We start from the raw sequence: 12,076 nt of genomic DNA, 5'->3' as shown, positions 1-12,076 counted from the left end.
CGGAGCAGGTACGTGGTAGATACACGTAAGTACTTGCATACTTACTCCCTGAACTGCAAACTGGACAAGGAATTGTACTGTAAGTACGGAGTAGTTATAAACCTGCTTGTCCTCTAAGTATAAGTAAGATACGGAGTACTTGTACGTATGTGTACAGTAGGTGCACATGTACTGTACGAGTACTATCCGTAAATACTGTATAAGCGTACAAGTACCGTACAGGACTTAAGTACTTGTAGTTGTACCTATTTTCAACACCGACAAATCCGTAGCGTGTTTGCGTTATCCGCACTCCGTTAGCTCGCTGAGAGAATAGGTAGCACCTGTCAGTCCCTATCCGTACACGGAATAGCAGCTGTAATTAATACCAAGAGCGTGTACTTACGGAGTACCTGCGTACCTAGTAGGGGTGACGAAGGAAATTAGGTACAGAAGTACCCAGGTACGAACCCGCCTGCTTCTGTCCAACTGCGACGAAACTTGACAACCCCCCCCCCCCCAAGGAACGACGACGACGACGACGACGACGACGACAACGACGGATTTGACCACCTGGCGAACACACTGCAGTTGCACAGATCGTGCTCGAAGCTACATGGACTCGCCAACGTAGACAGGCAGACGCTGCCAACACGTCCCGACCTCCTCGTCTCGCCATGAGATCCCTGCCGTCCGCTTCACATTTCTGATTCATCCCCGCCGTCTGCTCAACTGTCACTCGTTTCCACGCCGCGCTCGAATTCGGATCCGTATCAGATTCAGATGCCACTGCCAGCGCCTTCCAGACCTCGCTTCACTCTGCTCTCGATCTCTCCGCATTGACGAGACCACCAACGAGACACCACCAACGAGAAACGAGACCTCTGGCGAGAGCCAGCGACGACTTCACCGATTTCCTCCCAGTCACCATCGTCCTACTGCGTCGCTCTGTCATGGAGCAGTTTCCCGACCATGTGGACGCGCCTCTCAAGGCCAACGGCACACCTATTCGAGAGCCGAGTCTCCGGAAGTCGCCGGTCGCAACCCCGCCCGAACGCTGGCCTCCCGATCGATGGACGCCCGCGTCGAAACGAGATCATACATATGCTCCGACTGTCACGTGGTCCAGCTCTGGTCGTGCCCGTCACGGTCGACAGAAGAGTCTGAGTGATGCCTTCCGGACGATACGAGCGAGAAATGGTAGCATAAGCCAAAATGCCCACGAAATCGCAGATGCTCTGCGAGCGCCCGTCTCGCCCAAGCTCGTCGTACGTGTTTGCAATCCACCCTCCACTTCCCTCCCCTTGTCTCCCATCCCCTTCCCATTCTTTCTCTGTCGATGCTGATGCTTTCCATTTCCTTCCCGACCAGGTTCTGTGCCTGCTCTGGTACGCATCCTCCGCCTTGACCAACACATCCTCCAAATCAATCCTCATGGCCTTCCACAAGCCTGCGACCTTGACCATTGTCCAGTTCGCCTTCGTCTCCTCCCTCTGCATCGTCATATCCTGGCTCGCCGCCCTCTTCCCCGTGCTGCGCTCAAAGGTTGCCGTCCTGAGGCATCCCATCCGCCGGCCGAGTAGGCAGGTCATCATCGCCACCCTCCCGCTTGCTGCCTTTCAGATTGGCGGCCATCTCCTCAGCTCGACTGCGACGGCCAAAATACCCGTCTCCCTGGTCCACACGATCAAGGGCCTCTCGCCCCTCTTCACCGTTTTCGCCTACAGAATCTTCTACAACATCCGATACCCGCAAACGACCTACCTGTCACTCATTCCCCTCACCCTCGGCGTCATGCTGGCCTGCTCTGGCAAGTCAAGCTATGACGGACAGCTCCTCGGCGTCTTTCAGGCACTCTTGGCCACCATCATATTTGTGTCCCAGAACATCGTCTCCAAGAAAATCTTCAACGAAGCTGCCAAGGCCGAGGCGGAAGCGTCCAGTGTCCAGACCAAGAAGCTCGACAAGCTCAACCTGCTATGCTACTCCTCCGGAATGGCCTTCCTCGTCACGCTTCCAATCTGGTTTTGGTCCGAAGGCATCTCCCTTCTCACCGATTTTCTCCACGACGGCGCCTTGGACCTGAGCAATAATCCGCTCGCCATGGATCACGGCCGCCTCACGCTCGAGTTCATATTCAATGGCGTCTTTCACTTTTGCCAGAACTTGCTCGCTTTCGTCCTTCTTTCCATGGTCTCTCCCGTCACCTACTCGGTTGCGAGCTTGATCAAGAGAGTTTTCGTCATCGTCATGGCCATTATTTGGTTCAAGAGCCCCACGACGCCCGTTCAAGCGGCCGGCATCGGCCTCACCTTCTTGGGCCTCTACCTCTATGATCGATCGAGCGAGAGCAACAAGGCAGATCGGAAAGCTCGAATGATGACGCAGAGCCGAATGGCAACTCCTCTGTTGCCTTTGATCGAGAGCCCGACAGGGGTGGAAGGCGGAGGCAGCGGTCCCATTGGCGGAACGAGTGCCCATCCATACACTGAAGGGTACTTTAGCCACGTATCGGCTGCGGAAGATTCGAAGAAGGCGGATGACAATCTCGGACGTGGACGTTCCGGCCGTTCCAACCCCGGCTGGAGCGCCCGAAAATGATCAAGCCTACTCGAGGGACGGCAACAGAGCAAGGCCAACCTCCGACTTGGGTTCACATTTTGAATCCATCCACTTGCCCTACATGGGATTCTCATCTCCTTCATCCCAGTCTTCCGGCAACGACGATATATGCCTTTGTTCGAAATGGCATGCATCTAGACATCTGGTGGAATTGCATGCTGGCATCAAGATCGGTTCCGGCGTTCGGTGCAGGAAATAATTCGGCCTCGTGCGTGCTTGGCATGTTAATCCGCGTGTGCTACGCACTAGGGATATGATGGTGGTTCATGGGATTCGCGCGGAGGTGAGGCAGGCATAGTCAATTTGCTACGGATGAGCCGTGCAAACACTTCCAACTCTCAAATGTACATATCCCCCCTACTGCAGTGGGTAGTTGGAACACGTCCGTCAATCTATTTAATGGTGTGCTGTCATGCCGCTGATGATATCACTCGATGAGCCACTCCTCAATTTCAACCCCTATGCTCCGTCCCATACTTCTGATGGCTTCCCAACCGACGTTGATTCTCCATTTTCCCGCCCTGTCCATCATGTCCCCGGCGCCGACCCTCGTGAGAAGGCGCAAGCTTGCGAGGGTGGCGATAGCCATGCCGACATCTCCGTCAATGCCGGCGTCGCCAATCGAGCTAGTCACATGGATCCAGTCGGCGCGCACGGCTTCGAATATGGCCAGCATGCGCTCTAGGACAAAGGCATGAGCCCCTAGCAGTTTCCGTGCGATCTTGCGATGCTTGAATCGGGTGGCACCACCTCGGGAGGCGCCGGTGATGCCGCCTCCTCGCCGGCGCTTGCGTGATGCGTGATGGTATGATGAGAAGAGAGAAAGGTCGTGACGGATGGCATTATGGGAGGCGAGATAGGCGCATAAGAGGAGGGCCCGAGCGGCGATGGGTAGCAACGCAGATAGTTCCGTTGTGGCAGACACTGGTCCGGTCGGCTTCACAAGCGTCGTTCCGCCACCATCGGCAGCTGATGTCGGCTCGAGTACTTGTGACGATACGCACACGATGCTTGGATTGAGGAGTGATTCGTCTTGGAAGTGCACCCTCGCGGAAACGAGCAGCTTCGTAAACTCCTTGATCGTATAGGTGCCGTTCAGTATTGGCGCCGTGAAGCGCGGCCACAGAGCGAAGCAGCCATGACGGAAGGAGGGCAGAGTGCGAGATGCAGAGTTCACAAATGCGTCGTGCACGGCGGCACAGAAACGTGTCCACAGGTCTGACGTCTCCTGCTGTGTCGTTCCCGGCACGGGCGAGGGTGGTGCCAGCGAGAGGATGCGGACAAACTCGGACTTGCTGTAGGGAGGGAAATGCAGGTGGGCAGAGGCTGGCGTTCGGAGGAATCCGGCAGGCGGAGCAGTGACGATGAAGATGCAGGTGAGGCACGGTATCTACGCACGCACAGGGTGCCTTGTCAGTCACGCTGAACACGTATCTCTTCCCTCGTCGAGGGACCTCAAAGGCAAGGGTATCGCACCAACTCCGACAAGCGGGCGAGCGCGGGGAGCAGCGTTGGCGGCGCATCCCTCTGTTTATCGATCGAGTCCAACGCCAAGACGAATCTCCGGCCCAAATCACTCTTCATCGCCGGCTCATCCTTCAGCATGGCCGCCAGGGCAACGGCCAGCTGTGCCAGCGTCTCGCAACGTCGCAGCCGAGTGTCGGGAGGGAGAGCGAGAGAATCGGCAACGGCGCCGACGATGCGTTCGAATAGGTGCCGGCCCGAGATACACTGCGCTGCGTTGACAATGGCATATTTGAACCGGCTGCCACCCTGTTTGGAACCCGAATCGTCATCATCATCGGCGGACAGGTGGGTGGCGAGGCGTGCAAGCAGCTGCGAGGTTATGCTAGACTTGCCAGTCGCTTCGGCGCCATGGAGGACAAGGTTACGGCATGGTGCGGCGGCTGGCTGCAAGGTAGAGATTATTATTGAGCAATCATGACTCTCTCACGCTCGTTGAAGAAATGAGGGAGGGGCCATACGTAAATCAGGGTCGCGAGAGAGCGAATTTGCTGATCCCGGCCAGGGAAGCTCTGCAGCAAAGGTGTGAGGATCACTTCGTCGGGGAGCCGAAACAGAGACACCATGGCTGCCTGCGCCCTGCGTGTCTGCTGCGATCAAGGGGCCGGCCAGGCTGCGACGTTGGCGACTGTGATGTCTCTTGACTCATCGGCAGCAGTTATCATGCACGCCTCTGGTTGAGTCGAGGAGAAGTATTGTTGGGAATGGCCATTGGAGACGGCAGGAAGATAGCTATTATATTTACTTAGTGACCATATTGGCTAAGTCCAGGCGCTCCGGCGGACAAAAGTCGGCCCAGTTGGGTTTGCCGTTGAGATAACGACCTACCCTATAGGCTTTGACCTTGGGATGTAGATTAAGTGAATTCCTTGCCTCAATCAAATTAGATGCAGCGTTGTTCCCAGGGAAGCATGAATGATGTTCACATGCAGTTACGGACAGACTAGATCGACGGATATTACTTAAACAATTCACGATCCAAACAATTTTTGGTTGTCTCGTTTCAACTTGCGCTGAATAGCTCTTCATGATTCGTTCATCTCTGTCAACCGTCATTCTCTATCGAATCATGCCCATTTCAACACCGGACCAACCCATCTCGGATTAAGTCAAAGTCGCTGCCTAAATCCCGGCTCGCAACCTGACGCTTCGAAGATGGAGTTAAAAAAGGGGGCTTTCCGGCATATTCCATTGCCCGCATGGAGAATTGCCAAACACTCTTTCCCACCAACTGCACCATCCCCTTGTTCGTCCTTGCAGGTCTCGCAAGAGTCTCGTCATGTCCCATGATGGCATTGCCATGCCTTGCGCGGCCTCCCTCCCTCGGCTGCCTGCGGGTGTCTGAATGATGATGCGGTGGGTTGAGACGACCCAATTCTTCGCAATATCCTCCACTATGTTGTCGGTGAACATTCTGATATCCGAGCCGAACTGATGTGACGGCGAGTGGGACGAGCCACGGAGAAGCAGTTTGGACGCTGCAGTGTTCAGGCTGGTGCCAGCGTTAAGGAGACCATCCAAGTACCCATCTGCGTTGGTCAATATCTTCTGCATCATCTCGCAAGACTTTGAAATCTCCTTCCAGTCAGGCGACGAAACATCGACCGACCAGGACATGACATCTATCGATGGCCACAGCAGGTTCAGGACTGCAATCAACTGCCTGAGGAAGTGAACATTTGCCGCGGATAGCATCATGTCATGCCGCCCCCAGCTCCCCATCCCCTCCATCGAAGCACGCAGAATCACAGCTATGTTGGGTAGATCATCTGCACCCATCTCGTAAGGCGCTGTCTTTCCTGCCAAGTGCAGGCTCAGCAGCTTTGCGTAGACGTCCATGATTGGGAAGGCAGAGCTGTTGTTGAACGTCGCTCGGATGACGGCTGGCATCATCTTGCCCAAGATAAAATTCGAAATCCCTCGATTCTTCATCCCACTTTTCAACATGATGACTTCTTGTCTCAGCTTGTCGTTGATCATTGCGAACTTAAGGTTGCTGTGCAGGAGATAAAACAGTTGCTGCCCGCTCCGGGTGTCTCCTTCCAACAGTCGCAATCCATACGAGACCAGTCCGGCGACGTGAAGCTGTGGATCCTGAACAGAAGGAGAATATTCCTTGGAGACCTGGTAGAAGAAATTGTCCACCGGGCGTATCTCGGATCCATGCGCCTTGATCAAGGAGACGACACTCTGAATGAAGATCACATAGCTGTGGTGACCCGACGCATCGAGGGACGTGATATGAAGGTCTCCTTTGATTTGTTCCATGAGGAGCTGCAGCGTCTTTGAGTGTTTCTCCATCAGGCCTTGCCTGCGCGACGGTCCGGCATCGCGAATGGACCTGCGCATTTGAGAGACGGCAAACTCGAGCATGTCTCGATTCGTACTGTAGGCCGGTGTAACGGTCAGACCTACAACGCCATCCGGGACGAAGTTTGCGCCGCTTCGATGGAGTTGCTGTGCAAGCTTGTTCTCGTATCCGAGGAATTCTCGCGGCTTCACGAGCGCCAGGGCCCACAGCTCAATCAAATTGAAGCTCGCATCGAAGAGACTACCCGGGTCGTGCTTGAGAAGGGTCTGTAGGAAGAGGACCAGATAATGCCGTTGGCTCAGGTCCAGTTTATGAGCGGGACCGTCAAACAGCCCATACCGACCAGCCGCGAACATATCCGGTAGCTCCATAGCACCGCTGCTACTGAGCATGGAACCTAGTCTTGCTGCAAGCATCACCATGTGCTCCAGGCAGTCGGATTTGCTTTTCCGAGTTATTGGTGATGCCATTCTTTCGTCCTGCGACGACAGCAAAGAGCGAGCCATGAGGAAAAAGGTTGCCGATAATTCGTGTTCCAAGTTCATCAACGCATCATCCGCTTGTGCAGAATGCAGTATTCGACTTTCGCTCTGTTGGCTCTCCTCATTCTCCCTGAACTCGTCAACTCTGTCGAGGAATGAGTCCAGCGTATCAAGGGCCGCTCGGAGAATCGCCCAGTCGAGTTCTGGCTGAGAAATGCAAAATTTCCTGAAAACGCTCTGCAGCTGAGGCATGTTCATGGAGAAGCTAGCTGATTCAAGGTCAACCGCTTCCCTCATGACATGAAACGATTCGGATACTGAAGCGTAAACAACGTCCATGATGGCTGCTCTGTTCCTCGAAACCGTGTCGTTGATTAACACTTCGCTGATCGTGTTGTTGGCATCTTTCGACAAGGACAGAACTTGCTGCTGAACATCGGACGCCACCGAGTCTAGCTGACGGAGTACTCGTTGGAAGAATACGTTGCGCCATCGGCTAAAGGGCCTAAATGACGTCGTTGCCTCGCCAGCTGCAACGACAAATCTCGCAAGCTGGCCCCAGGACCGAATATTTATCAGGCAAGCTTCTTTGTGAGAGCTTTCCGGGTTGACAAGATCCTCGATTTGTGAAACTTTTGGGCGCAGCTCGGCAGGTGATGCCCAGAAAAGGGTTGCGAGAAGGTCGTGATGATTCCTCAGAGCAGCCAGGTCGCGGGTATGGACATTCTGCTCCTTGAGATGTTGACGATTATGATTCGGCGTCGTCCTCACAACCAAGTTGCGAATGTCGTTGATGGCACCAACCTCCCTAAGTCTCCGAATGCTGAGGCCGACTAGCTTTAGGAAGATGTGATAACACTTGTCGTTCGGCTCCACATCCAATGTTGGGGATCTCGACAGTTCTTGTAGGAATCGAGGGGATTCGTAGCCTTCCTCATTGTGAAGATGAGCGAGGTCTTGGGCACCGAAAAAGTCGAAAATGATTCCCACGACAGGCATGGAACGCCGCCAACTCCACTGCTGAACCAGCCAATGGCACCGACCAACGAGCGCTTTGCAATAGTCAATGAAACCAGCGGGCTGTCGTTCATTCTCTTCATAAAGCTGAAATACCCGTCTCAGGAGCTTTTGTGGAATAACCCAACCCTCGCCTGCCGTCTCACGTCGGTGACCCGGAATGATAACTCCCGTCCTGTTGAACTCGGTGAGCGGAAGAAGGTAAAACATCGATTGCCAGACGCGTTCATAGTGGCTTGCATCAGTGCTTGAACCCACTTGGGGCGGCACAATGATTGTCTGTGCCAGTTCCCAGAATGATGCCCGGGGAATACACGCCACCTCCAAGATTTGCATCACTACCACCCAGGAGTGAATGGCGTGGGCGTCTTCTCTCAGCCCGCGCTCTCTAAATCGACGCATGCGCAGGTCCTCAAATGTCCTTTTGAGGTCGTCCGTACCAAGGCCGTTGAGAGTCGACAGTGATGTTCTGGCAGCGTCTCTCAGTAGATCCTCCAATTGGAAACATTCAGAGAGTAAGGCCTCTTCACGGCGACATAGCTCCAAAACGGTGAGAATAACCACAAGGAGTCGATCGTAAATCGCCAGCGATACTTCCAAAGTCGACCTGGAACCCATAGCCAACTGCTGCTGTCGAATTTTGATGCGCTTATCGAAGGAACCCACGCATTCCAGAACACGGACAGCGAATGACGCCATACTCTCTTTGTCTGAGAAGTAAATCGAGCCTTTGACATATTTCAAGATGAACATCGTCGCATCCACAGCAAGCTTGTGGCCAGAGACTATTCTGGCTTCGTCGCCTTCGGCTTCCAGTTGTTCGAAAACAAAGTCTAGGACAATTCCAAGTTCTGAAGACAGCTCGGAGTCCCATAATCCCCATCGTAAAGTCTGCTGGCCGAGATCAAAGGATATTCGTGGGCGAGAAATTGATGAGCTCTCGAAAAGGTCATGCTGAACACTGGCATCAATCACACCACTGCCAACAAGTGTCGTCTCGTGAAAATAGACAGTTGTATCTAGAGGAAAGATGTCGAAGTGGTGAGTGTATTTTGTTCCATACGGTCCTAGGCCCTGTATTCTACTCTTATCCTTGTCCAGATGGATTTTCGGGGACCCTGGTGAATAATACCCAATCGAGAGAGGATCTTTCGCATGACGATACTCGGCTGATTCGACGTCCAGGCGGCGAGGCTTCATACTCTTCCGCCGACGCAAGGGCCGAGATGCTTGCGTTTGCTGATCATGGACGTCGCGAAAACCCCCCAACCTTGAGGCAGATGAAGGCGTGCTCTCGGGGGACGGCGTGGGGATGTCAATGCCCTCGGAAGACATCGTTCGAAGTGCTGGCACTGGGAGCGATTGGTTTCGATAGAGGTGGTCAAGGAACCTCTTCCTGGCATGGAATGCACCCTTAGTCCCTTGGTCGACTTCATTTATTTCGAGCTGAGCCGGTCGCATCGAATTCGCTTTGGTGTTTGGCATACCGCGTTTTGACTGTATTTTTTGCATTTCGGGCATCGCCGAACTCTCATTTGGCAGATAGTGAACCGACCCGCCTTCATCAACAAGCTTGACGAATTTGCGGGACAATGTGGATGGTCTCTTGGGCGTCCTTCGAGTTGTCGCCCTGTCTACCGAGATTTCTTTCGCCGGCTGAGCTCGTCGTTTTTGCACATGGGTTTCTGCATCAGTGACGGAGTGACGCTGCTGAAAACATCCCGTTCGCCAGTCCTGCAGCACAGATGCCGCATCAATGTGGTCATGTCTAGTAGCGAGCTGGATCGTCTTTCTTCCAGGACTAGATCTACCTTGACACGGCCGCGTCTTTGCCGTTCGAGCTGCAATTTTCAAGAAACGCGGGGCGTTGGGCTCGATGACATCCAAGATGCTCAGCTGAGGAGGCGAAGGTATCCCGGAAATCCTTCTCTGCCCTGGTTGGAGAACTGATGGCTTCGCCTTGTTTGATGCTTTCGTGTTGCGATATCGCTTTGGTCGATCCTTGCCTCTCTTCTGATGCGAATGGCTAGTGAACTTCGGTTGCCTCGATTCTTTTCGCAGTCCGGGCCTTTCCAATCGAATAGTTTCTCTGCGCCGATTTCGGATTTGTTTGTAAGACTTTGGAAGCTTCAACTGATGGGTTGTCCTCGACTTCCCGGGGAGCATATAGTCAATTTGATCATCTTCGACTACTGAATCTTGATCGTCTGAGATGATCAGTTGAGAGATTGTTTGCAATGATGAGTCGCGCGATAATTCATCTTCACGCAGGAGCTCGTCGCGTTCTGCTGGAGCACCGTGTCCATCACCCTCATCATCGGACTCGTCGTACAAGGCTTGGACAGTGGCTAAGCCAGAAACGCCTTTTCTCGTTTTAGCAACTCCCCGTCGACGGTCTTGGTCCGGAGACTGGTGTCGACGTCGCTTGCGGACATCTCCTTGTGTTCTGTTGCGAGTTGACTGTTGATCAATGCGCACCCAGGACGCTGGCAGGACCCCTTTGATATGTCGACGCATGTGATGGACGACCTCTTCATCGTTTTCAGAGTCATCCAAGCTGGACGAGTCATTGCTGCAGGTTAATACATCTCGAGACTGCGTGTCCTCTTCATCATCTGACGAGATATAAGCAACAGACTTGGTCGGCAGCGGCAAAGTGCCGATGTGTGATGGCTCGGCTTGAAAATGCGAACGATGGGTTTGAGATGCTGCAGACTGGTGGATGCTCGAGTGGTGATGTATCGGGTGCAGCGGCGTTTTCAAGAGATTTGGGGTGTGCAAATTGCCGCTGAGAATGGTGCTGGGCTCTGCGGTGCCACTTTCGGCAATATTTACTTTATTTTTCTTCTGGGTGCGGGTGGTGGTTGAAGGGGACGATACTCGTCGTTTTTTTGCCGTCTTCGAAATGAGACGAGGAGGCAGTTTCAACAAGTCGTCAAGGGCGGGCAGATCTTGGTCTGGAACACTGGTATTGTCTGATTCTCCTTGTGAGCTCATCTGACTGCTGCGTAGATTACGAGCGGCGGGTGACGTCCTTGGTGGCGAAGACGGAATTTCTAAGTCGTCCAAGTCGCTCGATGAGCCGTATGATCGATTCATTTGGCTTGCAACTCGCGCTTCGCACGGCGAGGACTCTCGCGTTCCACCCTGAACGGAGCTATGCTTCTTCGACGCATCTGATCGTCGTTCGCGATTGTCTGGTATACGCAGAGGCTGGACACCGTGATTTTTGAAAAGCTTGCTATACTGCGCACTCTCCAATAGGTATGGATGTTCCTGGATCGGCTTCCGGGGTCGTAGAGATCGTTCATAGCGCACAGCTATCTGCCGGGCATTGTGGTTGCTTGTGCTTGGGCCGAGATACGCCGTTTGCAACGGTGAGGTGGACCTCTGTTCGCGGAATAGATTTGCCGACTCGACGACGGGGTCATTCGTTAATGGTAGCGAGTTTTGTTTGTGTGCTGTTGTTTCGGATTTCGGGCTGGCATCGCCGAGCTCAGAAGAGATCGAATCGTTGATGAGCTTACGGCGGCCGAGAATGGTTACGTCGCCGACGGAAGGCAGTTCTGGCTCGCTCAGTGCTGAGGACAGCGCCGAGGACAATACCGAGGACAAAGGTGACGAGCTTGGAAGTCTGAGGTTTCTTGGGACAGGAAGCAGCGGTCCAGCCTCAAGCAGCGGCTCAGGTAGAACCTCTTCTTGGGAATCCGGAAAGTCCCATATATCCTTGGTCCGCCCGACTGAGACTTGCTTCGAAATCCCTCGTGACGCGAGCGTTGTGTCGGATTCTGTCCCATCGAAGCCTTCCTCCTCCGAATCTGGGACTTCGCCCAGCTCTTTCCAGTTGACCATGATCCGCCGTCATCATCTCATACTGTCTGTCGAGAGTGTTGCGTGCAGATGACGCAAGGGATGAGAACTTGGTGATTTGCAAACACTCAATGTGCTTCGAGAGCACAAGGAGCATTTCCAAGTACGAAAGTGGAACAGTTTGTCGACAAGGAGATATGATGACGAATGTTGGGCGAATGTTGGGTGAATTGTTGCAGTAAATTCACCGTTCTCGTAGGCACGGTGCCCAATTTGTCACGAACCGAGGTGCGTAGTGAGGACGAGTGAGACGCGTTCTGCTATGCGCGTC

General features: G+C 53.8%; 3 protein-coding genes across 3 annotated transcripts; 1 reads left to right on the top strand and 2 right to left on the bottom strand.

Moving 5' to 3' along the window:
* Window positions 1–656: 656 nt before the first annotated feature.
* DCS_06180 (ER to golgi transport protein) lies at window positions 657–2,580 on the top strand (the record flags this gene model as incomplete). Its single annotated transcript, XM_040803471.1, has 3 exons — window positions 657–670; window positions 776–1,247; window positions 1,351–2,580. The coding sequence occupies 3 exons, from the start codon at window positions 657–659 to the stop codon at window positions 2,578–2,580; spliced, it is 1,716 nt and encodes a 571-aa protein (XP_040653575.1).
* Window positions 2,581–3,028: 448 nt separating this feature from the next.
* Window positions 3,029–4,691, bottom strand: DCS_06179 (origin recognition complex subunit Orc5; the record flags this gene model as incomplete). The annotated part of the gene is made up of 3 exons (XM_040803470.1): window positions 3,029–3,991; window positions 4,078–4,512; window positions 4,587–4,691. The coding sequence occupies 3 exons, from the start codon at window positions 4,689–4,691 to the stop codon at window positions 3,029–3,031; spliced, it is 1,503 nt and encodes a 500-aa protein (XP_040653574.1).
* A 595-nt stretch (window positions 4,692–5,286) lies between these two features.
* Window positions 5,287–11,787, bottom strand: DCS_06178 (uncharacterized protein; the record flags this gene model as incomplete). Its single annotated transcript, XM_040803469.1, has 1 exon — window positions 5,287–11,787. The coding sequence occupies one exon, from the start codon at window positions 11,785–11,787 to the stop codon at window positions 5,287–5,289; it is 6,501 nt and encodes a 2,166-aa protein (XP_040653573.1).
* Between the last annotated feature and the right edge of the window lie 289 nt (window positions 11,788–12,076).

Source organism: Drechmeria coniospora, chromosome 03 (assembly GCF_001625195.1).
Source record: "Drechmeria coniospora strain ARSEF 6962 chromosome 03, whole genome shotgun sequence".
Taxonomy (NCBI): Eukaryota; Fungi; Ascomycota; class Sordariomycetes; order Hypocreales; family Ophiocordycipitaceae; genus Drechmeria; species Drechmeria coniospora.
Note: the sequence above shows the minus strand (reverse complement) of the source record. Positions and strands in the feature narration are given on the sequence as shown.